The sequence below is a fragment of the Macaca mulatta genome, chromosome 2 (assembly GCF_049350105.2).
Source record: "Macaca mulatta isolate MMU2019108-1 chromosome 2, T2T-MMU8v2.0, whole genome shotgun sequence".
Classification (NCBI taxonomy): domain Eukaryota; kingdom Metazoa; phylum Chordata; class Mammalia; order Primates; family Cercopithecidae; genus Macaca; species Macaca mulatta.
In genome coordinates, this window is record NC_133407.1 from 64,416,042 (window position 1) to 64,442,615 (window position 26,574).

General features: G+C 35.6%; 1 protein-coding gene across 8 annotated transcripts in view; it reads left to right on the plus strand.

The window, feature by feature from the left end:
• Positions 1-9,820, plus strand: part of NMD3 (NMD3 ribosome export adaptor) — a 165,640-nt gene extending 155,820 nt beyond the window's left edge. For 7 of the 8 annotated variants that reach the window (XM_015131704.3, XM_028843820.2, XM_028843822.2 and 4 more), the window contains 5 exons: positions 2,456-2,568; positions 3,373-3,445; positions 5,594-5,700; positions 6,379-6,449; positions 6,908-8,434. In XM_015131704.3, the coding sequence (XP_014987190.1) occupies positions 2,456-2,568; positions 3,373-3,445; positions 5,594-5,700; positions 6,379-6,449; positions 6,908-7,038 (495 nt within the window). In that variant the 3' untranslated portion in view covers positions 7,039-8,434. Of the gene's footprint in view, positions 1-2,455; positions 2,569-3,372; positions 3,446-5,593; positions 5,701-6,378; positions 6,450-6,907; positions 8,435-8,883 lie in introns of those variants that run through there. The other variant, XM_028843823.2, reaches the window with a different exon arrangement.
• Positions 9,821-26,574: the final 16,754 nt, after the last annotated feature.

Below are 26,574 nucleotides of genomic sequence, written 5' to 3' on the forward strand. Positions count from 1 at the left end.
AGATTCCTCCATTGTAATGTTAGGATTTTTTTTCCTTTTGACCAGCAAGCAATCTGTGGCTTAATACTATAATAATATGCAAGTATTGAGTTCCTGTTATCTCTTTTTTTTTTTTTTTTCTGGCTTTAGCGTCTGTTGATAATTCTTGCCCGTAAATTAATTATTTTATTTAGGGTTACAGAATCGTGCATTTTCTATTTGTATTCTACATTTATTAGCTGTCATTCTTAAAAAAGAGCTTTTCATTATTAACTAGGGGCTATGTAGCATTCCTGAAATGCTCATTTGCATGCATTCTTTTAATTAATTATGATCTTGCCATGTTGTTTGGGCTGGAGTGCAGTGTGGCTTCATAACTCGATGTAGCTTCAAACTCCTGGGCTCAAGTGATCCTCCTGCCTCAGCCTTGTAAGTAGCTGAGACCACAAGTATGTGCCACCATGCCCAGGTAATAAAAAATTAGCTAATTTTTTTATTTCTTTGTAGAGATGGGGTCTCCATGTTACTCAGGCTGGTCTCAAACTCCTGAGCTCAAGCAATCCTCCTTCCTTGGCCTCCCAAAGTGTTGGGATTACAGGCATGAGCCACCTCCTCTGGCCTATGCATAAATTATTAATTCTTTTACTAAATATTTTTAGAGTAAAGAGTTGATCTAGGAGTCATTTCCAGTGGTGAAAATTAGCTTACACATACAGGTGGTGTCTCTGTGACTATCATTATGATCTCATGAAGTATATGTATTATATATTTACTGTATTTTCTTTTGTTTTCTTCTTCTCCCCTCCTCTCCCTTCGTCTTTTCTTTTCCTTTTTTTTTTTTTAAAGACACAAGGTCTCACTCTTTCTCTCAGAGCTGGAGTTCAATGGTATGATCATAGGTCATTGGGACCTTGAGCTTGTGTGCTCCAGTGATCCTACCACCTCACACCTCAGCATGCTGTCATACCTGTCTAATTTCTATTTTTTAATTTTTTGTAGAGTCAGTCTCACTGTTTTTTCAGGCTAGTTTCAAACAATCCTCCTGCCTCCCTTATAGGCATGAACATGAGTGCCTGGACTTTCTTTTTTTAAAAATCCTCATATTGCCCCAAATTTTTTCAATGGGAGCCCCCTCAGAATGGTTCCTATTGTTGTTTTGACATAACTTTCCTAGTCTTTGAAAGCATCCTTGATTTCTGGCACAACACAGCATTCAGGTGTTCCAAAATCACATGTATGGTTTCTAACCCATATCTGAAATCAAATGTTTCTTCAAAGATGAAAGTCTGGCTTCTTTTAGTGTGAAATAGTATCTAGAGACTCCCAGGATAAGCGTGTGTGTGTGTGCGCGTGCGCGCTAATAATGCTTCTTGAGACAAAAATAACTTGTGATAATTTGGGAAAAATCAATGGAAATGGAAGACAGATGACTTTCTACATTTTATTTAAAAATTAAGGTAATATACTTAAGGGCAAACTTTTCATTTATAATAAATGTAGAGTACCACTTCCCCTCAGGCAGACAGAAAACCAGATGTTATATTTTCTTGGTTTTTAAAAGACAGCTAGAAGAGGTTAACAAATTTCTTACAAGTAGAAGTAGTCTAATATTTAGAAAGTAAATCCTGTTAAATAAAATTTAGTTTCCCTATTAATTGACTTTTCTTTTGCAGTTCTTAAGTTTGAGACTTGTCTTTTATTTCAGTTTCTCTTTCCACTCTTATTTCTTCTTTTTTTTTTTTATTTCTTTTTCTTTGACCAACTGCAATAAGAAATACTGATTCTTTTCATAACTTTAGTTTGAGATTCCTTAATTTTTTTTATAACTGTTAGTATTTTGCTCTTGATCTCACTTTAGTTGGTCTGTCTTTGTTGTTAAAGATGTTGGCATGTTGGAAAGGTAATTAATAGTTTTCTAGTTTAAAAATCGGGATGTTGTTTCTGCAATATGTATATATATATATGAATGATTGTACTCTACACTAGTAGATACTTTAAAAACTAATTCGATAAAGATTTGGCTTCTCTAGTGGTTTACTACTAGGATTTCTAGGCTGTCTTGTCTGAACCCTTGTGTCAAGAAAGAGTTTGCTTGGAATACTTTCTTGCTTTAAGATTCTCCTACCTTTTCACTTATTTTGTTCACTCTGCCTATATTGGCCCATCTTCCTGTGAAAACATTTCTTTTCAAAATTCTACATATATATTTTTTTAGGGAAATTGTTAATCATGAAAGTCTTGAATAAAATCTTAGAAAAAGTCAATGATTTATTTTTATGAATTGCTTGTGAGTCTCTGTACTCATGATTCAGTAATTTGTTAATTTTGACAGTGTTTCACGTATCAGAAAAATAAAAAAAAAATTCTGTCTTTAAAAATTAGAAAACCAAAAATCAATATTGTATTTAACTTTTCTCTGAGATGCTTTTAGAGTTACGTTTAGATTATTGAAGAGTACATTTTCTTTCCTCTTAAGCATGCCCTCGGGGAAGTCTGGGTACAGAAGACATCTGAAATGAATACAGATAAACAGTATTTTTGTCGTACTCATTTGGGACATCTTCTAAATCCTGGAGACCTGGTGTTAGGGTTTGTATTATTTCATATTTTAAACTGCCAAGTGGGATTGCAAATTTCCTTTGGGAACCAGCAAAACTACCTAAAATACTAACATTGCTTACTCTAAAAAGATCGAAGGGTTCTTAGGAACCTTATAACTCATTTTATTGTTGATAACTAAATTAAACTGCGGGTTGGACAGAAGCCCATAGTTACTCCATTTTGGTTATAATCTTAAAGAGTAATTTGTTCTAATATTTTGTTAATTGAACTTTGAAGTTATGTGGTTATATCCATATTTAGAGCTGCTTTTGCAGATTGGGTTGTTTTTTATTGTGCATTTGCTACTGATCAGGTAACTCACTTTTAAGATATGGCAACTATTTATACAAAGGCTTGTGTAAAGGTATACATCAGTTCTTTCTGAATCAGAGCTTATCAGTGAGTGTCTGATTAAATCCTCAAATATTACTTTTGCTTTTAGGATTTCAGTTTCTTTTACTAGAGAATGAAGTTTTTTTCTGTTTTGTTTAAAATAAACTAGAAGGAAGCATCTAATTGAGTTCTAAAGTTGGACTGATATGTAAGTCTGTTTTGCTTTTACAGATGTATGGCAAGGTGGACAATAATTGATTATAAATGAAACTTGGAGTTCCTTATTATCTTTACCAGCATCTACAGAAGCATGTGCATTGTGTAATAAATGACAGAACTTTTAAAGTGGGAAGCGTATTAAATGTTTGATTTTTAGGAAGTTTTAGGTGATATCCATAAAATAAAAAGTTACACACAAAGGGTAAATGGTCACTAAGTTTTTCATTGTTTACATTTCAGGTTTGATTTGGCCAATTGTAACTTAAATGATGAGCATGTCAACAAAATGAACTCAGATAGAGTTCCAGATGTGGTAAGGCTTTAGATTTTTTCCCTTTTTTCCTGTGTTAAAGAGGATGAATGTAACTCTTAGGGGTACGAGGTAGGTAGGAGTTCATTCACACTTTTGAAAATAACAAATCAATTTAGAGATTTCTGAAACTGCAGATAAGGTATAATAGCAAAAGTCTTTTTTTTTTTTTTTCTTAAACGGGAGGCTGGGTGTGGTGGCTCAAGGCTGTAATCCCAGCACTTTGGGAGGCCTAGGCAGGTGGATCACCTGAGGTCGGGAGTTCGAGACCAGCCTGACCAACATGGAGAAACCCTGCCTCTATTAAAAATACAAAAAAATTAGCTGGGCATGGTGGTGCATGCTGGTAATCCCAGCTACTTGGGAGGCTAAGGCAGGAGAATCACCTGAACCTGGGAGGCAGAGGCGGAGGTTGCAGTAAGCTGAGATTGTGCCATTGCACTCCAGCCTGGGCAACAAGAACAGAACTCTGTCTCAAAAAAAAAAAAAAAAAAAGAAAGAAAGAAACGGGAGTCTTGCTTTATTGCCCAGGCTTGCATGCAGTCATGATCGTCACTCACTGCAGCTCAAACTTCTGAGCTCAAGTAATCCTCCCACCTCAGCCTCCTGAGTAGCTGAGACTACAGGCACATGCCACCACTCCCAGCTAATGTTTAAAAAATATTTTGTAGAGACGGGATCTTGTTGTGTTGCTCAGGCTGGTCTGGAACTCCTGGCTTCAAGTGATCCTCTGACCTCAGCCTCTCAAGTAGGTGGAATTACAGGTGTCACCTATCATGCCTGGTTTCATTTTAAATAATTTTTCTTGGTGGGGTAAATCCAAGATTTATTGTGATTTTTTGTTCCTCTTCTAATCACATTTGCATTCTCTCTCAAAATACCTGATATTATCTGTAGAGCAAAAATAAATTTAGCCGGGTGCGGTGGCTCACGCCTGTAATCCTAGCACTCTGGGAGGCTGAGGTGGGCAGATTGCTTGAGCTCAGGAGTTGGAGACCAGCCTGGACAACACAGTAAAACCCCATCTTTTAAAATATAAAAAATTAGCTGGGCATGGTAGCATGCACCTGTAGTCCCAGCTACTTAGGAGGCTGAGACAGAAGAACTGCTTGAACTTGGGAGGTAGAGGTTGCAGTGAGCCAAGATCATGCCACTGCACTCCAGCCTGGGCGACAGAGCGAGACTCCATCTCCAAAAGATAAATAAATAAATAAATTTGCAGCTAAAAGTGGTGACATTTAGCATTTATTCAGGTTCATTTTTATTAGGCTCACTTCGTTTCACATATATTGTTCAGTTAAGAAGGCATTTAGAGTTAAGGCTGTTATTCAAAGCTGAATAAAATGTCAGTGAAAAATAATCTTCACAGTATCAAGTCTTCGAAAAAGACTATTAATTCTGAAAAATCTGTTCTAACATGATGAGGTTAAGGATCATGAGAAACAGTGAATGAAATTAGTGTGAAAGACCCTGTCTTCTATACTTGCTTAATCTTTTAGAATAAACATTGATATCTTTAGCAGTGAGCAAAAAAAAAAAAAAAGAGCCATGACAAATCAAGGACTCCGACCACCTGCCCAGTTGTGCTTTTATTAGTTGATAAATTAGGAATAACAGCATGGTTGTAGTGTAAGTCTAAATAGGTATTTCTAACAAGGTCATAAGAGGAGATCATGGCAATCTTACAAGATTTTGTGTTTTGTAAAATTATTTTCATTCTATAAGCATTCTAAGATACGTTGTGAAAGTTATATATAGTTCTGTAAATGCTTATTGGTGAGAATAAGAGAAAGAAAAAGTATCTACTTGTGATATTCAGAATGATTTATATGAATGGTAGCTGAAAGCTGAAGTTTGAGTTAAAAGAAAACTGCAGTTTTTGTTATTAAGAAAAATAGTATTCAATCACTGAAAAACTTTAGTAAATTTTAACAATTATACAAATAATGCTTGAATCCATTCTCATAAAAAGTTAAAATACATGGAGAAAAATTTTAAAATTTTTCTATTGACACTGCCTCAACATCCCTTCCCCTTTCTCCTGAGGTGTAACCACTGTCATTAGTTTGGTCATTTTTTAGCTTTACTGAATTTTGTGGCCTCACTGTATAGTTCCCATTCTTTATAACTTTACAAGTATTTATCTTGCAGGTATTAATCAAGAAGAGCTATGACCGGACCAAACGTCAGCGTCGTAGAAACTGGAAATTGAAAGAGCTTGCAAGAGAGAGAGAAAACATGGATACAGATGATGAAAGGTCTCGCTTTTCTTTAAATCTCTTATGTTGTCTCAAAGGAAATCTTTATGATAAATACTTTTTATGTTGTAAAGAAATAGGCATCACATAATTGATCCTTGCACTCTATTATAATCTTGGATTCTTATCAAGGTATTAATGGAATCAGTATAAGATGATGTAAAGACATTTAACACAGATTTAGTAATTATCTCCTGGTTTATGACCTAATAATTGTAGTGTTAATGTAAACAATTCATTTGAAAAGTTAAAATATAGTCGTACTTTGCTTAACAGTGGGCATACCTTCTGAGAAATGCATCATTAGGTGATTTTGTTGTGTGAACATCATAGAGTATGTGGCACATGACTTTATAACAAATAATTACATTATGAATATCACAAATAGCAGATGAGTACTTCTAGCTTGAGATAAAAAGGAAACAGCTCATTGATGCCAAGTGTGTTATTTCTCAAATAATTTAAGCAGAAATGAAGACAATGTTCTAAAACAGTGTATTGAATGATTCAAAAAGTGGCTTTACTGATGAAGATGCCAATGTCTAAAAAAAATGAGTTTATATAAAATTGTATCATGAAATGTGAGTGGGAAACAGCAGTATGTCTACATAGTCCTTAAAATGAAGAAAATATAACTGTATATTTTTGCTGATGAAATATTTAAATGTTTATTTAAAGGCAATACCAAGATTTTCTTGAAGATCTTGAAGAAGATGAGGCAATTAGAAAAAATGTCAACATTTACAGAGGTTGGTGTTCTAGGAGTGTTTAAGTCATTTGTTCTGTATATAAGTATAGTTCCTAGTGTGAATATTTTGGTATCTTAAGCTTTGATTCTCATAAATGTCTTTAATTGTTTTTCAACTACTCTAGTCAGACTTCTACAGAAAAAAACTTGCAAAACAATAAATAAAACTTTATAAAATACTGTTTTGTATATTACAGTTAATATTATTTGCATTCTAGCCTGATCGCTTAAGTTGCTCACTCCTATAGTGGTGGAAGTATATTCATACAGTTATTCAGTTCATTTGTTCAGTGATTATAATTTGAATGACTGCTGTAAGAGACAAGAGCTTCTGATACAATATAGTTACATAATAATAGTAAAGGTAGATATTTGTATATTTTCAAATATACTTATTTAATACTTTGTATACATATAAATACTTTGTATTTATTTTATTCTCTTTGTATTTTTTTTTAGATTCAACCATCCCTGTGGAAAGTGACACAGATGATGAAGGAGCACCTCGAATTAGTCTGGCTGAGATGCTCGAAGACCTTCACATTTCCCAAGATGCCACTGGTGAAGAAGGTGCATCAATGATGACATAATGAGATGTTGTAGACTGTTTCCACATACATGGGCTTAAGAAGTTGGACAAAATTACCTTAAGTGTCTACTCTCTATGCCTCCAGATATCAAGAGGAGAAATTTAGTTTTAAACCTGAATAAACATGATTGTTTTGAGTGCTCACTCAAACCACTGAAAAAGATGCATGGCTTTGAAGTTTTAGATAATAAAAGATTATGGAGAATGTAATTATTATTGATATTTAGGCTATTTTACATGTGGAATTTTATCACTGTGCTTTTTTATATGAGGCACTGTAGTATTTTCACATAGTATAGTACTCTGGATGTAAAAGCTCAAAAATTGTGATTCCTTGAACATTCACTAAATATTCAAGCAAAAACACATTTTTACATTATTTTTACATTGATTACTTTAGTAAAAGACCATATGAAGAAGCATTTTTAATATTAACTTAGTACATACTTTGATCCACTTTACATCATTTTTATGTTCTTAAGATAGGAAAATTAGGGTTCAGTTTATCACTGGACATTCAGGAGGCAAGTCAATCTTTTTTATTTCCTTACGAAGTTAACTCTTCAAAAGCTGTTAGAGAGTTACCTTAATTTTTATTGCAGTAGGAAGAAATACATTTAAAATGTCTGTAGATTTATAGCAAATAGAGACTCATTATTTAAAGGTTAAATAACAATTTGTTCTTTTGTTATTTTAGCCAGTTTAGGGTAGTAGCTGCTTTTCTCATATAAATATATTCCTACCACATCAAAAATGCTGCTTTTAAAATTTTTGTTTATAAATTGAGAAGGAATTTTCTCTCTATAAATTTCTGTCATTGAACACATCACCATCAAAAAGAATATTAGAATCCAGCATGAAGATAATGACTAATAAAAATGAGGTACATACTTTATAAAACCATTATTAATCAGATTTGAATGAGGAATGCTTTCCACATCCTTGAAAGACAAACTGGCTTAGGTTTTAAAGTATTCTGAGGATGAATTATTAAGATCCTATTTCTATAAGTAAGATCAGACTTACTAAGTATGCCACAACTAAGAGCTAATTCATTTATTCTGTGTGTGCCATTAAATAAAGAGATTGAGCAAGTGCCACTATGTGAAACATTTTTCTTTTTTTTAATACTGGACTTTCCAGTTTTGAAATTATGAATAAAGGCCTAAATTTTCTATAGTGGCTTCTTTTCTGTCTGCATATTTTGTTAAAATTGTGGATCTAAAAGCCATATGCTGTCTTTGGTGGTGGCGTAGTAGGAAAGGCTTGTCCTAGTTCTTGAAAGGTAAGATTGACCAAAGCAGTTCTTATTGGTGGTCTGTGTTTACATCTTCCATGTCAAGATATTTTAAAGCATGAAAATAAAGCCATCCTTGCCCTTTTTCATGTGTTTGAAATGGTTGCATCGTTGTCATATTTACATGAGAAAGCATGCAATTTTCCAGAGTAGAATTGTTAATGTTATTTGAGTACTTTTATAATCTTCCCACTGAAAAATATAGTTTCCCACTAACCTTATTGAGTCTTACTTAGTCTTACTCATTTTGATGCTCTACTAAGTATTGAAATTTTTCGGTTGAAAGACTATGACAGGCAAACGAATGTAGCTAAGAGAAAAACTCATCCAAGAGCTTGCACAAAGCTAAATAACCTTGATAAATCTACTATACTGTAGTAAGGTTCCCATACTCAAGAGGCTTGTGGGTCACCCAGTATTCTTAATCATGTTCCACAGTTGTTATGGCTTGGGAAGGCTGGTATTAATCAAATGCACAAGAACATGATTTATAACCAATTTATAAATACAACTAATTTACAAGTCAGTATGGTCATTATTTTTTTGTAGCCAAATCTGCACTTGAAGCTGCTGATTTAGAGTCAAAAGTCACTGAGGGGCCAGGTGCGGTGGCTCATGCCTGTGATCCCAGCACTTTGGGAGGCTGAGGAGGGCGGATCACTTGAGGCCAGGAGTTCAAGACCAGCCTTTCCAACGTAGTGAAACCTATCTCTACTAAAAATGCAAAAATTAGCCGGGCGTGGTGGTGCACACATGTAGTCCCAGCTACTCGGGACACTGAGGCAGGAGAATCGCTTGAACCCAGGAGGCGGAGGTTGCAGTGAGTTGAGATCTCGCCACTGCACTCTAGCCTGGGCGACAGAGTGAGACTCTGTCCCCCAACTCCCCCAATAAAAAAAGTCACTGATGAGCAAGAAAAGATCAGGGGTAGAGTTGCTTGTGTAACTGAGATGTTTAACAGCATCAAGCTAATTATTTGCCTTAGCAGAACCCAGAAGCTCTGGGCCGTGTGCCAGGAAATGCCTCCCTGGTCAGTACTTAGTACCAGAGTTTCCCCTAGATCCTTTAATTTTAGTAAATGTGCTCACATTGAGTCAGCCCTTACATAACTGGGTATGTTATTTCCAGCCTAAGGAATGTTTATTTTTAAAAATATTTTTATCCATAATTTCAGACTTACAAAAAGGTTGCAAGCATTCCCGGATACCGTTTATCCAGATTTGCCAAATGTAAACAATCTACCTCATTTGCTTGCTTTCCCCTTCTCACTAATTATTTTTTCCCCAACCATTTAAGAGTAAAATGCAGACATGATGCTGCTTTATCCTCTAAATATTTCCCCCGTCCAAAAAACAAGGAATTCTCGAATCACAGTGCAGTGATTACTATCAGAAAATTAACATTGACACAAAACTGTTATCTAACTGATAGGCCATATTGAGATGTTGTCAGTAATCTCAATAAAGTCCTTCATAAAAATAGTAAATCTAAGATTCCGTGTTGTATTAGGTTCTCATATCTCTTCAGTCTTTAATCTGGACCAGTTCTGAGTGTAATGTTTTATGTAATTGACATTTTTGAAGAGGCCAAGCCAGTTGTTTTGTAGAGTGACCTCAATTTGGGTTTGTCTGATGTTTTCTTATGATTAATTTTAGGTTATGTCCTTTTGGCAGGACTATGCCAGGAGTGATGCCAAATTCTCAATGCATAGTATCAGGAAGCGTGTGCTGTTGATTGGTTCAGAAGTTCCCAAACTTGGTTATTTGTTGGTTTTCTGTTGTAAGGAAGAGCTATCTCTTTTTTCATATATTTGCTTATTCAGTTGTTTTTCATGTCATTGTGGACTCTTGAATTTTTACTTTAATACAATGGGATCTTGCCCTTTGCAATAGTTATTTTTACTTGATTTTTTAAAAATGTATTTTCAGTGTACAGTGAAATTTCTCTTTGATGTACAGATCATGGCTTTTAACACATAGATCATGTAATTACTACAGTTCAATTATAGAATAGTTCTATCACATCCACCTCCAAAAAATTTCTTGGTTTTTTTTGTTGTTATTGTTGTTGTTTTCAAATCCTCACATCCTTAACCCCTGGCAATTTCTGATCTGTTTTCTAACTTCGTAGTTTGCTTTTTCCAAAACATATAAATGAAATCATACAGTATGTAGCCTTTTAAGTCTGATTTCTTTCACTCAGTATGGTGCACTTGAGATTCATCTAAGGTGTTGTGTAAATCAAAGTCCGTTCCTTTTTGTTTCTGAGTAATATTGCATTATCAATATCACAGTTTATTCATTCCTATGTTGAGGTATGTTTGAGTTTCTAGTATTTGCTGATTAGTAGTAAAGCTGCTATGAACGTTTCTATACAGGTTTTTATTTTACTTGGGTAAATAATCAGGAGTGGAATTGTTGCATCCTATATTTAACTTTGCAAAAACCTGTCAAACTGTTTTCAAAAGTGGCTTGTGCCATTGTGCTTTCCCACCAGCAGTGTGTGAGAGTTTCACTTACTCTGCATCCTTGTCATCTTTTGATATTGTCAGTTTAATAGGTGGATGGTGGTGTCTTTTTGTGATTTTTAATTTGTGTTTCCCTAATGGCTAATAATACTGAACATCTTTTCATGTGCTTGTTATGTATAGCTTTTCGTCAGTAAAATGGCTGTTCAAATCTTTCATCTATTTTTAAGAACTGAGTTGTGTTATAGTTGGGGTTGCTATAACAGAATACCATAGACTAGGTAGCTGAATAAGAAAGCAAACCTTTTCACAGTTCTGGAGGCTAGGAAGTCTGAGATCAGGGTGCTAGCTAGCATGGTCAGATTCTGGTGAGAGCCCTCTTCCTGGTTTGCACATACGTGGCTGTCTTCTTGCCATCCTCTCACATGCAGAGTGAGAACTCTCTAGTATTTCTTATCTCTTCATAAGAGACATCCAGTCCATAGCAGTTTGGTGGTTTTCTTGTTTTTTATTTTGATGTTCATATTGTTCCAGAATTGGCCAGTGGGTACCCCTTCAAGCTGGGGCTTACGTCCTTTTGACAGGTGCTTCTCTGTATTTGATCTTGTTCATATGCTGATATAACTTTTTGGGCAGGATTTGAATTTTTCTTGTTCAGGCCCCACATTACTCTTAGCTTATTTTGCATCATGAGGAACGAATGTACTTAAAAATAGGGCAGTTTGAATTGAGTCATCTGTGATTTAAGGAATCATGAAATGGCTTCATAAAAAAACACCGATGTCAGTGTTACGCATTCTCAGCTTATCAGTTCTGTCACATGTTGAAATAACTTGATCAGTGGGGTAGTGAGCCTTGATGACAGCAAGAAATCAGTCTAGGTATCTTTCTGTACTTCAAAATAATGTGATAAGAAAATTGAACTTTAGTTGATTGACTTGGTACATTTTGAAAACTGCGTTATTGTCTAGGGAAAAGACATGATTCAGGGTGACAAAGCAAGATCTATAGTAATTAAAGGTTATTTGGAATAGGTTGGGCAGCCACTACGTTTCTGTAGCAATGTTGCTTGTATTGTTTTATGTGATGGCAATTTTATTTTGTTTTTGTTGGAGTCAGCACTGCAGTGGTGCCTGTCAGACATTTTCCTTCTGACACAGTTTCACATAAATATGGTCTTTATCACCTGCTTCACAGCATTGTTGTTGTGAAGTACTCTAAGTTAAAGTATGTACTAGAACTAGTTTATTAAGTGCTAGACAATTCTTGGGAGCTGTATGATGAAAATGTTTTGGAATCAGCTTACCTGTCACTTATTAGCTACATGACTTAAACTTTCTGAACACCCGTTTCTTCAGTTTGTTAAAAGGGATTGCTAAAATTCTTAGCATAGTCAGTGTGCAACAAATTGTAATTCAATAGTTTCTGCTTCTAAAATTTTTAAACAGTTTCAGTGTTTAGTATTTCAACAAATTGAGAAATGACTTGTTACTTGTTGCATTTTGTATGCATACACTTTCAGAGCAGCATAGAGTCATAGAGTTTGTTCTGGAAAATTCATGTGGTATAGAGAACCATAAAGACAAATGTAGAAATTACACATAATCCTACCACAGGGATTCACTGTTAACATTTTGATATTTTTCTTTTTTTAATAGGCATTATTTTCTATTTAGTTTTACATTTAACAGAAAAATTAAGAAAACCCTACAGGGAATCCCCATATACTCCATACCCAGTTTTCCCTATTAACATTTTATATCAGTATGATATAAAACATTATTATATGCTCGTTATAATTAATGAGCCAATATTGATACATTATTACTAACTAAAGTCCATATATTTAGAATTCCTTAGTTATTATCTAATTTTCTTTTCCAGGACCCCATCCAGGATGTCACATTACGTTTAGTTGTCATGTTTCCTTATGCTCCTTTTTGTAGTGGCAGTTTCTCAGATTTCCTTTGTTTTTGATGATCTTAACCGTTTTGAGGAATACTGCTCAGATATTTTATAGGATGTTCTGCTATTGGAATTTGATGTTTTTCTCATGATAAGACTGGGGTTATAGGTTATTGGGAGAAAAACTGCAAAGGCAAAGTGCCATTTTCATGACATAATTTCAGTGGTATTTACTATCAACATGATTTCTCACTGTTAATGTTCACCTTGATCACCTGACTGAGGTAGAGTTTGTCAGGTTTCTCCACTGTAAAGTTACTCTTTTTTTTCCCTTTCCTTACTGTACACTTTGGAAGGAAGTCACTGCACAGCCCAGAGGCGTGAGTTATACTGCCCCTCCTTAAGCATGGGATATCTATGTAAATTATTTGGAATTCTCCTGGATGGGAGATTTGTCTCTTTGTAATTTACTAATTATTTCAGTCATGTTTAGCCATATGGAGTCATGAATATTTATTTTATACTTGGTGTTATAATCTGATACTATTTTAATTATTTTGTTCGAATTGTTCTAGCTTTGGCCATTGGGAGCTCTTTCAGTTGTCTCCTTTGGGTGTATGGTCCTTTGACATACCCCCATCATTGTGTTATGATGTGTGTGTGTTTGAGCATTTCCTTACATTCTGGTACTATAAGGTGTTACAGACTCATCTTGTGTATTTATTGCCCTAGAATTGGTCATTGTTTTTAAGGAACTCTGGTTTTATTTATTGGAGAATGGTTATGGAAACCAACATCTAGGTGCTAGGTATGCTTGCTGCTACTGAGAGGTTGTTTCATTTAGTTCCTCTCAGCTGACAGAGTAAAAAAAATGCTGTTTTACTAACCTATGTATTTATATATATTTATAAATATTTCTATATGTATCAAATATATCTCCATTAAAGTACACATGAAGTCATACTGATGTCTCCAATTATAATTAATTACTACATGGGTCAGTCTAGCTACCTGTCCTTGTTTATCCGTGAACTCTCATTCCAACAGTGTAAAACCTGATTTCCACCATCTGCCATCCATTTATACTGATGTCTCCAATTATAATTAATTACTGCATGGGTCAGTCTAGCTACTTGACCTTGTTTATCTGTGAACTGCCATTCCAACAGTGATTTCCACCATCTGCCATCCATTTACTTATTAAATTCCAGTATACAAGTATAGTAGTACGAGAATTATTAACCTACATCCTGTAAAAAATAACTTTATTAACTACAGCAAATGTTTTACGTGCAGTTCCCTTTCGCCCTTAGTCTTACAGACTGTTCTCATTTCCAGAGTTATTTCGGTCAGCACCTTCTCCCCATTCCCTTTAGTGCCGTTGTTTCATATACTTGTAAAAGAGTTAGTCTTATCATAGTCTACATTTCTTCCTGGGATCACCTGACCTCCTAAATGATTTTTTTTAATTTACTTTTTGTGTTGTAGATTTCTACAGTTTTGACAGATGGGTAATGCCTTGTATCTGCATTACAGTATTAGATAGAATTTTACTGCCCTAAAAATCATCTGTGTTTCTCCTATTCATCCTAAACCCTAAACTCTTAGCAACCACTAATCATTTTTCTGTCTCTGTAGTTTTGCCTTTTTCAGAATGTTGTATAATTGAAATCATATAACGTGTAGCTTTCCGTACTGGCTTCTTTAACTTAGTAATCCATTTTTAATGTTGTATGTATTTTGTGGCTTCTTAGCTCATTTCTTTTTATTTGCTGAATTATATTTTATAGTATGGATGTACCATAGTTTGCTTATCCATTTATCTATTGAAAGACATCTTGAGTACTTCCAGCTGTTGGTGATTATGAATAAAGTTGCTATAAACATTCATGGTCAGGGTTTTCTGTGAACTTAGGTTTTAAAATCAATTGGATAAACACCTAGAATCATGATTGCTGGATCTTATAGTAAGATTGTTTAGCTTTGGAAGACACCACCAAACTGTCTTCCAAAGTGGCTGGATCCTTTTGCATTACCACCTTCAGTGAATGAGAGTTCCTGTTGCTCTGCATCCTTGTCAGCATTTGGTAGTGTCAGTTGTTTTTAGATTTTAGCCATTCAAATAGGTGTGCAGTAGTATCTCATTGCTGTTTTCATTTGCAGTTCCCCAATGACAAATGATGATAAATATCTTTTCATATGCTTATTTGCCACCTGTATATCTTGGTGATGTGTGGGTTCAGATTTTTGCCCATTTTTAAATTGGGTTGTTTTCTTGTTGTTTTAAGATGTGTATTTTGGATAATAGTCCTTTGTTAATATGTATTTTACAACTGTTTTCTCCCAGTCTGTGGCTTGCCTTTAATATATATATATATGGGCTGAGTGCAGTGGCTCTTGCCTGTAATCCTAGCACTTCGAGAGGGGGGTGGATCACCTGAGGTCAGGAGTTTGAGACCAGTCTGGCCAACATAGCAAAACCCCATCTCTACTAAAAGTACAAAAATTAGCCAGGTGTGGTGGAGGGCGCCTGTAATCCCAGGTACTTGGGAGGCTGAGGCAGGAGAATTGCTTGAACCTGGCGGGTGGAGGTTGCAGTGAGCTGAGATTGCACCACTTCACTCCAGCCTGGGCAGAAGAGTGAGACTCTGTCAAAAAAAATTAATAAAAAATAATATAATAAAAATATATATGAAAATAATTTATGTGAATTATTTATATGTAATATAACTTACAGATGATTAGTGGTGAGATCATACTGTATATATAGTTTTTGTGCCTTCTTTATTGTTATAAAATAATAAGCCCTTTCAAAGCCATTGACAATTCTTTGTAAATATATTTAATAAAACAATATCACACTAGTAGATCACAGAATATCCCCAATTCATCACTCTTCCCTGTATCTTTTATCCTGTAACTTATAGTAGGATCAAATAAATATTTAAGGCTTTGGACGTTATATGGTCTCTATCACAACTACTCAGCTCTCCTGTTGTGGCATGAAAGGGCCATAGACAATGTGTAAATGAGAGTGGCTGTGTCCTAATAAAGTGTTATTTTAAAAAACAGACAACAGACCTGCTGACCCTGATGTCACTTTGTTTTTGTTTTTAATTTTTAATTCTTATCTGTATGTATATAATTGATATATATATTTATGGAGTATATGAGATATTTTGATATGGACATACAATGTATAAAAATCAAATGGGAGTAAGTGGGTTATCCATCACATCAAGCATTTATCCTTTGTGTTACAAACAATCCAATTATACTCTTGATTTTTTTTCTTGTTTCACTTAAAGTATCTTGGTTGTTTTAAAATGTACAATTAAATTATTGACTATACCACCCTGTTGTGCTATCAAATACTACTACTTATTCTTTTTTTTTTTTTAACCCATTAAAACCATCCCCTCTTCCCCATTACCCTTCCCAACCTTTGGTAACCATCATTCTCTCTCTCAGTTCAATTGTTTTAGTTTTTAGCTCCCACAAATAAGTGAGAACATGTGAAGTTTGTCTTTCTGTGCCTAGCTTATTTCACTTAACATAGTGATCTCCAGCTTCCTCCATGTTGTTGCAAATGAAGGATCTCATCCTTTTTTATGGCTGAATAGTACTCCATTGTGTGTAAGTGCCACATTTTCTTTATCCATTCATCTGTTGATGGACACTTAGGTTGTTTCTAAATCTTGGCTATTGTAAATAGTGCTGCAGTAAACATGAGAATGCAGATATCCCTTTGATATACTGATTTCCTTTCTTTTGGGTATATACCTAGCGGTGGGATTATGGGATCAAATGGTAGCTCTGTTTTTAATTTTTTGAGGAACCATAGTGGTTGTACTAATTTACATTCCCAACAACAGTGTATGAGGGTTCCCTTTTCTCCACATCCTTGCCAGCATTTGTTATTGCCTGTCTTTTGGAAAAAAAAGCTATTTTAACTGGAGTGAGGTAATATCTGATTGTAGTTTTGATTTGCATTTCTCTGATAATCAGTGATGTGGGGTACCTTTTAACCTGCTTGCCATTTGTATATGAAATGTATATTGAGAAACGTCTGTTCAAATGTTTTGCCCATATTTTGATTGGATTATTAGATTTTTTCCTGTAGAGTTGTTTGAGCTCCTTATGTATTCCGGTTATTAATTCCAGATGGATAGTTTGCAAATATGTTCTCCCATTCTGTGAGTTTTGTCTTCACTTTGTTGGTTGTTTTCTCTGCTGTGCAGAAGCTTTTTAATTTAATGTTATCTTATTTGTCCATTTTTGTTTTGGTTCCCTGTACTTGTGGGGTATTACTCAAGAAATCTTTGCCCAGGCCAATGTCTTGGAGAGATTCTCCCATGTTTTCTCTTATTAGTTTCATAGTTTGAGGTCTTAGATTTAAGTCTTCATTTTTTTTTTTTTTTTTTTTTTTGTATGTAGTAGGAGATGGGTCTAATTTCATTCTTCTGCATGTTGATAATCCAGTTTTCCCAGCACCATTTATTGAAGAGACTGTCCTTTCCCCAGTGTATGTGCTTGACACCTTTGTTAAAAATGAGCTCATGGCAGATGTATGGATTTGTTTCTGGGCTCTCTTCTGTTTTATTGGTCTGTGTCTGTTTTTATGCCAGTACCATGCTGTTTTAGTTACTCTAGCTCTGTAGTATAATTTGAAGTCAGGTAATGTGATTCCTCCAATTTTCTTCTTTTTGCTTCAGATAGCTTTGGCTATTCTGGATCTTTTGTGGTTTAATGTAAATTTCAGGATTTTTTTTTCCATTTCTGTGAAGAATGTCATTGATACTTTGATAGGGATTGCATTGAATCTGTGAATTGCTTTGGGTAGTATAGATATTTTAACAATATTGTTTCTTTTAATTAATGAACATGGGATATCTTTCTATTTTTTTGTGTCCTCTTCAATTTACAAACTACATCAACTTTTTATAATTTTAATTGTAGAGATCTTTCACTTTGTTTAATTCCTAGGTATTTAATTTGATTTGTAGCTATTGTAAATGAAATTACTTTATTGATTTCCTTTTCAGATTGTTTATTGTAGGCTTCTAGAAATGCTACTGATTTTTGTATGTTGATTTTGTGTCTTACAACTTTAGTGAATTTGTTTGTTAGTTCTAATAGATTTTTGGTGGTCTTTAGGTTTTTCCAATTAAAATATATCATTGGCAAACAAGGATAATTTGACTTCTTTCTTTCCGGTTTGGATGCCCTTTATTTCTTTCTCTTGCCTGATTGCTCCAGCTAGGACTTCCAGTACTATGATGAATAACAGTAGTGAGAGTGAGCATCCTTATTGTGTTTCAGATCCTAGAGGAAAAGCTTTCAGTTTTTTCCCATTTGGCATGATACTAGTGGTGAGTCTATCATATATGGCTTTTATTATGTTGAGGTGTGTTCTTTCTATACTCAATTTTTTTAGGGTTTTTATCCTGAACAGATGTTGAGTTTTATTAAATGCTTGTTTTAGCATCAATTGAAATAATCATTTGTTTTTGTCCTTCATTCTGTTAACATGGTGTATCACGTTGATTGATTTGCGTATGTTGAACTATTTTTGCAGCCCTGGGATAAATTTCACTTGGTCACGGTGAATGATCTTTTTAATATGTTGTTGAATTTTGTTTGCTAGTATTTTGTTGAGGATTTTTACATCAATACTTATCAGTGATACTGGCCTATAGTTTTGTGTGTGTGTGTGTGTGTGTGTGTGTGTGTGTGTGTCTGGGTTTGGCATCAGAGTAATAATGGCCTCATAGGGTCAGTTTGGAAGTATTCCCTCCTGCTTTATTTTTTAGTTGAGTGGAATTGGTATTAGTTCTTCCTTAAATGTTTGCTAGAATTCAGCAGTGAAGCCATCAGGTTCCAGGCTTTTTTTGCTGGAAGATTTTTTGGCTTTGATCCTGTTATTTTTTAATTTGTCTGTTCAGATTTTGGATTTCTTCATGGTTCAATCTTGCTAGGTTTTGTGTGTCTAGGAATGTATTCATTTCTTCTAGGTTTTCCCATTTATTGGCACATACTTGCTCATTGTAGTCTCTAATGATCCTTCTAGTTTATACAGTATTAGTCATAATGTCTCCTTTTTCACCTCTGATTTTATTTATTTGGGTCTTTTTTTTTTTTTTTTCTTAATCTGGTTAAAATTTTGTTTATCTTTTCAGAAAAACCAACCTTTTGTTGATCTTTTGTATTTTATTTCAATTTCATTTATTTCTGCTCTGATCTTTATTATTTCTTTTCTTCTACTAATTTTTGGTTTGGTTTGGTCTTGCTTTTCTAGTTCTTTAAAGTGCATTGTTAGATTGTTTTTACTGATGTCACTTTGTAGTGCCCTTTTACTTTTGTTCTGACCTTTGGAGATTAGAATGAGGAGCAAGTTCTGAGCCTGAGCCTCAGAGAGATTGCATGTTTCCTCTCGGGCCTCTGCCATTGCTGTGAGAACATGTCTAGTTAAATCTGTTGGAGGAAGCGAGGGAGAACAAACACAGGTTGCCGTAGCTGAAGCCAGCTAACCCTCAGACATGTGAGCAAGCACAGCTAAAATCAGCAGAGCTGCTAGCAAACCCCAACTCACCCCAGACACAGGAGCAATAAACTTGTATGCCCCTGATGATTTGTGGTTGATACAGAGCATTGTAACATTAGACAATTGATGCTCTGACATACCAATACTGAATTAACAATTTTTGTAGCTGGGCATTGCTAGGTTTTTCCTTTTTCTTTTTTCCTGTAAAAATTAGTTTCATTTCTCATTATTTTCTCAGAATATATATGTAAGATTGAATTTACTGTGTCAAAGAGCATATAAAAATCTCAGTACACAGAAGAATCCTTTTCAGAAAGGTTGTACCTACCATGTAATGCAGTTTATGAGACTGTCTCTTTTACAGTCTTACTGTTCTTGATGTTTGGCATGTTTTCTCTTTTAATGTTTTCTAGGCTCATTTCTGGTGAAGCCCAGTCTATAGTGATCTATTAGATGAACTTCTGTAGCAGTTATAATCTGTCCTTCATGGTTAGGTTTATAAACCTCCTGAGTTATCATTGCCATTTTTATATGTATGTATGTCTTTCTCTCCAACTAGGCTATATATTTCCTTAGGGCAGCACAAATATAGCACAATGCATAGGTCCTCAAGTATGTAGTTAGTAGTACAATCTGATTTGAGCTACATTTTGAAAAATGAGTGCTCTTTTTGGTTGGGTATTGCTTTGCTTTAAATAACTCTCTGAGAGTCCATTCATGAAGCAGGAAGTCAAGCAGATTTTTAAGGCTTTGGAGATGTGGTAAATAGAACTTGTAGAGAGAGTTGTCCGTATTGATCAAGACTTTATTTTGTTTATAGAAGCCAAATCTGCATCTAATCCTATATATTGTTAAATTTTTGAGTAGTGCTGTGTCTGGAGTTGGTTCCTTCTGATGGGTTCATGGTCTCGCTGACTTCAAGAATGGAGCGGTGGACCTTTGTGGTGAGTGTTACAACTCTCAAGGATGGCACAGACCCAAAGAGTGAGCAAGATTTATTGTGTAGAGCAAAAGAACATACCTTCCACCGTGTGGAAGGGGGGCTGAGTGGGTTCCCACTGCTGGCTGAGGTGGCCAGCTTTTATTCCCTTATTTGTCCCTTCCCATGTCCTGTTTCTGTCCTATCAGAATGCCCTTTTCTCAGTCCCCCCTTGCAATTGGTTACTTTTTGAATCTTGCTGATTGGTCCATTTTACAGAGTGCTGATTGGTCCATTTTACAGAACGTTGAGTGGTGCATTTTACAAACCTCTTGCTGGCTATAGAGCACTGATTGGTGCGTTTTACAATCCTAGCTACAGAGCGCTGATTGGTGCATTTTACAATCCTCTTGTAAGAAAAGTTCTCCAAGTCTCCACTGGACCCAGGAAGTCTAGCTGGCTTCACCTCTCAGTGCTGGTCAACCACAGAAGTCTGATATTGTAGTATTAGCACAGACTATTCAGTTTTAATGCACAGTAAATTATTTTCTTTCTCCAGAGAACTTTATTGTGTATAATGTCACATATGTTATTTATAAATAATCATGTGAACAACCACAAATGACCTATACAGAGAAGAAAAACTATTGGGGAATATTCAAGAACTAGAAAATATGTCTGGTAGTTTTCCTTTGTTTATGGATTTGGACCAGAATAATGCTAATGGGCTGACTACTCAACAAAGGACAAGATAAATCAGTGTACATCTGGATTCAAGAATGTTCTATACTAAGAGGGCTGTAGAAGTCTCCATGGAATGGTACTAGATTCCTGGGATGGTGATACTGAATAGTCTGGAATGTGGCTTTCTTTGTCTCAAAGAGAGTCTTTAAAAAAATCTGTGTTCTGATGGTAGAGTTCCAATTTTGGCATTTTGCCTTCTGTGATAATAGATGGACTTTGACGCTAGGCAAATTTGTGATGGAGCAAAAGTTCGTTTGGGGGTTGTTTCATTTACCCCTTACTCTTTGCCCTCCCTAGTCATGTTTGTCTTCTTTTCTTTGTTTATAAGAAATGGACTGATACTCGTAGTCAGGAATAAATAAATAGTTATGGATTAAAATAATATTCTTGAGAGTATTTTCATCTTTGTCAGGGAACAAACATGGTTATTTGTACTTGAGTTCTTGTCCTACCATCATCACTGGAAAAACATCTCTGGGTAGTCACTGTCTCCCCAAACTGGACTCAGGATGGAACTTTTGAAGCAGTTACCTACCCCAAACAACTCAAACCCGTAAGTATAAGAATAAATGATTATTATTTTAAGCCACTGAGTTTTGGGGGTGGTTTCTTATGCAGCATTATAGGTAATAGCTAACTGATCCTCTCTACATCTTTAAAATTCATTTCACTGTGCAACTTCTGACGGGTAATTGTTGTTCTGATTGTAGAAGTAGGACAACCCTCTTTCCCCAAACACCTACTAAGGTTAAAGTTCAGATGATAGTAGATGTACCCCTATCGATTCTTTTAAAGTAGCTTGACTTTTTCTGCTACTATTGTCTTGAGTGGGTTAGTTAATCCCCATACATTCTTTCTACACATTACAGGTTTTACTGGTTTTAATAGTACTCTGGAAGGTGGCTTGAGGTGGAGGAGTGACATGGTTTGGCTCTGTGTCCCCACCCAAATCTCATGTTGAATTGTAATTCCTGATGTTGGGGAAGGAACATGGAGGGAGGTGATTGGATCATGGGGGAATGATTTCCCTATGCTGTTCTTGTGATAGTAAGTGAGTTCTCATGAGATCTGATGGTTTTATAAGTGTTTGGCACTTCCCCCACCCCACTTCTGCCACCAAGTAAAGAAGGTGCTTGCTTTCCCTTTGCCTTTTGCCATGATTGTAAATTTCCTGAGGTCTTCCAGTCATGCTTCCTGTTAAGCCTGTGGAACTGTGAGTCAATTAAACTTCTTTTCTTCATAAATTACCCAGTCTCAGATAGTTCTTTATAGCAGTGTGAAAACCGACTAATATACAAGGAGGGATTGGGGAGGCTAAGAAGACATAACTCCAAGTGTTCTTAGTTTTACTTCAGGCTGGGCCACCTCTTATTTTAGATATTGGCTTGTGGCGGTGTCACTTTCCTAGTTTTGATCCTGTACTATGTTATGTGAGATGTTACCACTGGGGGAGGCTGGGTGAAGAGTACAGTTGACCCTTAAACAACACACATTTGAACTGTGAGGGTTCACTTGTAGGTGGATTTTTTCAATAAATATATTGGAAAATATTTTGAAGATTTGCAAAAATTTGAAAAAACAGACAAAACATGTAGCCTAGAAATATCAAAAAGTTAAGAAAAAGTTAGACATGGCATGAATGCATAAATGTATGCTAGTCTATTTTGTCATTTACTACCATAAAGTGTACACAATTATAGAAAGTTAACATCAAAACTTAGGCACACAAACACTTCTTATACATGGCGCCATTCACCATCGAGAAATGTAAACAGATGTAAAAATGATTTATTCAATCTTAACTTCATAAAATTAACTGGAATAACACTGTACTATTGTAATAATTTTGTAGCCACTTCCTGCTGCTATTGTAGTGAGCTCATGTTGGAAATCCACTTAAAATTCCATGAGACCCTAATCATCTCGCCATGAGATCACAGTAAAAAGTGATCTCTCTTGGTTCCTGCATATTTTTTATTGTGTTCAGTGCAGTACTGTAAACTTTAAATAACACCATGTGACCCCTATGAAATGCCACTAGTAATGCTGGAAGTGCTCCCAAGAAGCAGAGAAAAATCATGACAAGAAAAAGTTGAGTTGCTTAATATGTACTGTAGATTGAGGTTTGCAGCTCTGTCCACTATTTCAGACAGATGGTTCACCTTGTAAATAGATGATGTAAACTTACAGTATTGATAAATACAACACAGTACCATAAATGTATTTTCTCCTCTTGATTTTCTTAATAACATTTTCTTTTCTCTAGCTTACTTTATTGTAAGAATACAGTATATTATATATATATATATATATATATATATATAAACATACAAAATACGTGTTAATTGACTATGTTATTGTGAAGACTTCCAGTCCACAGTAGGCTGTTAGTAGTTAAATTTTGGGGGATGATACATGGATTTTCAATGGTGTGGGTGGCAGGCATCCCTAACCCCCATGCTGTTCAAGGATCAATTGTACATTCAGTTTTTTTTCTGTGCATCTATAATTATTTCAGAATAAAGTTAAAAGTTAAAAGTATCGCCATATTATATAATGCTAATATCAGAGGATTATGTATTAGCTAATATGTATATCTTTTAAAATATGCATTATATATTTTTCCTCTTACATTAGCTAGTATTACAATCCTGTGTTTATATAATGTATACAAGGTGAATAATATATATACTACCTAATATAAGCTAATGTTAGAGGAAAGGATATAATTCTTCCTTTGTTATATGATTTATTTAAAGAAACTTGAGTGAATATTGGCAGTTTATTGAGCAATCTATCCATCATTGATCTCTGAGGTGTTCTTTAGAGAAAAATTAATGTGACAGAAAGAGTGTGTGTATGTTTATTCAGTTCCATCTAATCTAATTTAGAAGAGTTCCATGAAGGGACACTTTTTTTTTTTTTTTTTTTTTTAGTTGTTACTGCTAATGTTAGCAAAAGGGAAGAAGATGATATTAGATAAAGGAAAAGAGAAAAGCAGATCCTCTTTTATGTGAGGTTATTGTTAGGAAGGTGGCACATAACAGAGGACTAGCAATTTTCAATTTTGGCAATCCAGAATGACTTCTGTCTTAGAAAATGAAAAAACAATTTATTTTCATTAGGAGTGTTTAGCACTGTGAATGTTCACAGAAACATGCTTGCTTGCTGTCAGGTATGTGGGAATTAGCTGAAGCCCATAAAATTTGGATGGAGACTTAACAACTTGAGAAATAAAATATTCTGACAGTTTCTAGCTTTGGACTTTAACCTATTTCAGTGATAGTAACATCAATGTCCTATACTTTTCCCCGTGGTTCTGTGGTTTTACAATGTACAGTGTAAGCAAGAATAAGAGAAATTCCTTTTTTTTTTTTTTTTTTTTTTTGAGACAGAGTCTCATTCTGTTGCCCAGGCTGGAGTGCAGTGGCCTGATCTCAGCTCACTGCAAGCTCCGCCTCTGGGGTTCACACCATTCTCCTGCCTCAGCCTCCCGAGTAGTTGGGACTACAGGCGCCCACCACCACGCCCGGCTAATTTTTTGTATTTTTTAGTAGAGACGGGGTTTCACCCTGTTAGCCAGGATGGTCTCGATCTCCTGACCTCGTGATCCACCCGTCTCGGCCTCCCAAAGTGCTGGGATTACAGGCTTGAGCCACCGCGCCTGGCCAGAAATTCTTTTTTAAAGGATAATTTTAAAGGTTGTGATATGGCTTGTCTTAGTACTTCTTTTGGTATTTCAAAATACCTTATGATAAGAGACAATCTAACATGAGAGATAGTGAAACCACCTTTGCAAAATTATAACTGAGGAAATTATGATAATGAAAGAAATCAGACATAAGTGACTCCATCTTGCTTTCAGTCTTTAAGCTGTCCTTGTTCATTCCTGGACATAGGCCGAACTAACCTTGGGAAGGAATTCAGTTCATGGTTTGACTCTGAAACAAAACTGATAAAAATTTTGTTTCCCAAAAAGACCCCTTTCTCACCTGAGGACCAGTCTGCCTTTGCAGGACTAACAAATTAGCTACAGGATTAGAAATTACAGTTCAGGGGTCATGCAACCTCTGGCTCCGAGAGTCTGAAACTCCCCAAATTGCTCCTGGGGAGAGCGTCACTACTATAAAACCTAAGGTCAGTGCTTGAGATATTTTTCAGACCCTGTACTTAATGGATCAGCTGATACCATCCAGACTGGTAATCTGGCTCAACCAGTTCTGCCATCCCACCCAGTAACAGAAGACAGCAAGAAAAACTCACTTCGATCCCCTATGATTCCATCTGCAACCTGGCCAATCAGCACTCCCCACTTCCCAAGACCCTACCCGCCAAATTATCTTTAAAAACTCTGATCCCATATGGGGAGACTGATTTGAGTAATAATAAAACTCTGGTCTCCTGCCCAGCTGCTCTGTGTGAATTACTCCTTCTCCACTGCAATTCCCCTGTCACGATAAATTGGCTGTCTAGGCGGTGGTTGAGGTGAACCCATTGGGCAGTTAGAATAGGTCTGATAATATCTTCACGTATTCTGGCACGCCCCACTGACTAAACTTTGGAAAGTTTAGCAGCAGATCTATGGTATGACATATGGAAACTTACTTAATTTTACCCCAGCATATAAATGAATTTATCAAGAAGGAAGGGAGACTGGTTATGTCACTTTATTTTATAACTATTTTGTCCTCATTTTCCTTTTTCTAAGGAATGAATATTTACTTGAAAGGCCCACAGACATTATTTTGCTATCTTTACCATGCATTTCTTTCTTTTAATATGGTACCATGTGGAAGTGTAGTATTGCTCTACTCATACGCTTGTGAAAGAAAGCATAGCGAATATGACTAAGTGCATGGGCCCGGGAACCAGATGCCCTGGGTTTAAATCCCAGGTCTTACTGTGACCCTCAGGCAAGTACCTTCTTTTAACTCAATTTCCTCATCTGTAAAACAGGAATTTCATTGTCTAAAATTGTGGGGTCCAATTATTCTGAGGTTAATAGTAAAGCAGTATTTTTCAGCTGCTCTGACCTAAAAGGGCTGGAAGTGCAAAAGAAAGACAAATGAGACTGGAGCAGTAACATGGAAGATGAAGGGGTGATATCCAGAGACCAGAAGTTGGAGATGCCCCTGGGCTGGCTGCTGCACCATTGGAGGCATGGTTAGAGTCAAGCTTGGATCTGCTGAAGAAGTCTCCCTTAGCCAAAGGGTGCTCCTCTGCCCTAGCTGGTCATCTGGATTCACTTCATTCACATAGCAGCAAGAGTATCTGCCACCAACTACCACACATTTGGAGTCAAGAGCCTTTCTCTCTCTTTTTTCAGCCTTCTCAGTTCCTTTCTGTGCCTAACAAGAGAGGCAAGAGATCCTGGAAATGTAGTTTGATACCTCCCAGCCCTAGATGTTCACATTATAGGAGGGTAGGTGGACTAGAAAACAACAGGTAAATAACCTGTACAAAGACTTCATATATGTGCATTTATCTTTTTTAATCAGTAACTGGCTATCTCTAGCAAGGAGAACTCAGGGGCTGGAACATAGCCGTGGAGGGATACATTATTTTTACTCCTGGTTTTGGGGCTTTGTTTTTAAGGCCTTTAGATCCATAAAATTGCATTGATTATGCTCATTCTCTTCTCCCATTGTCACTCATGCCATG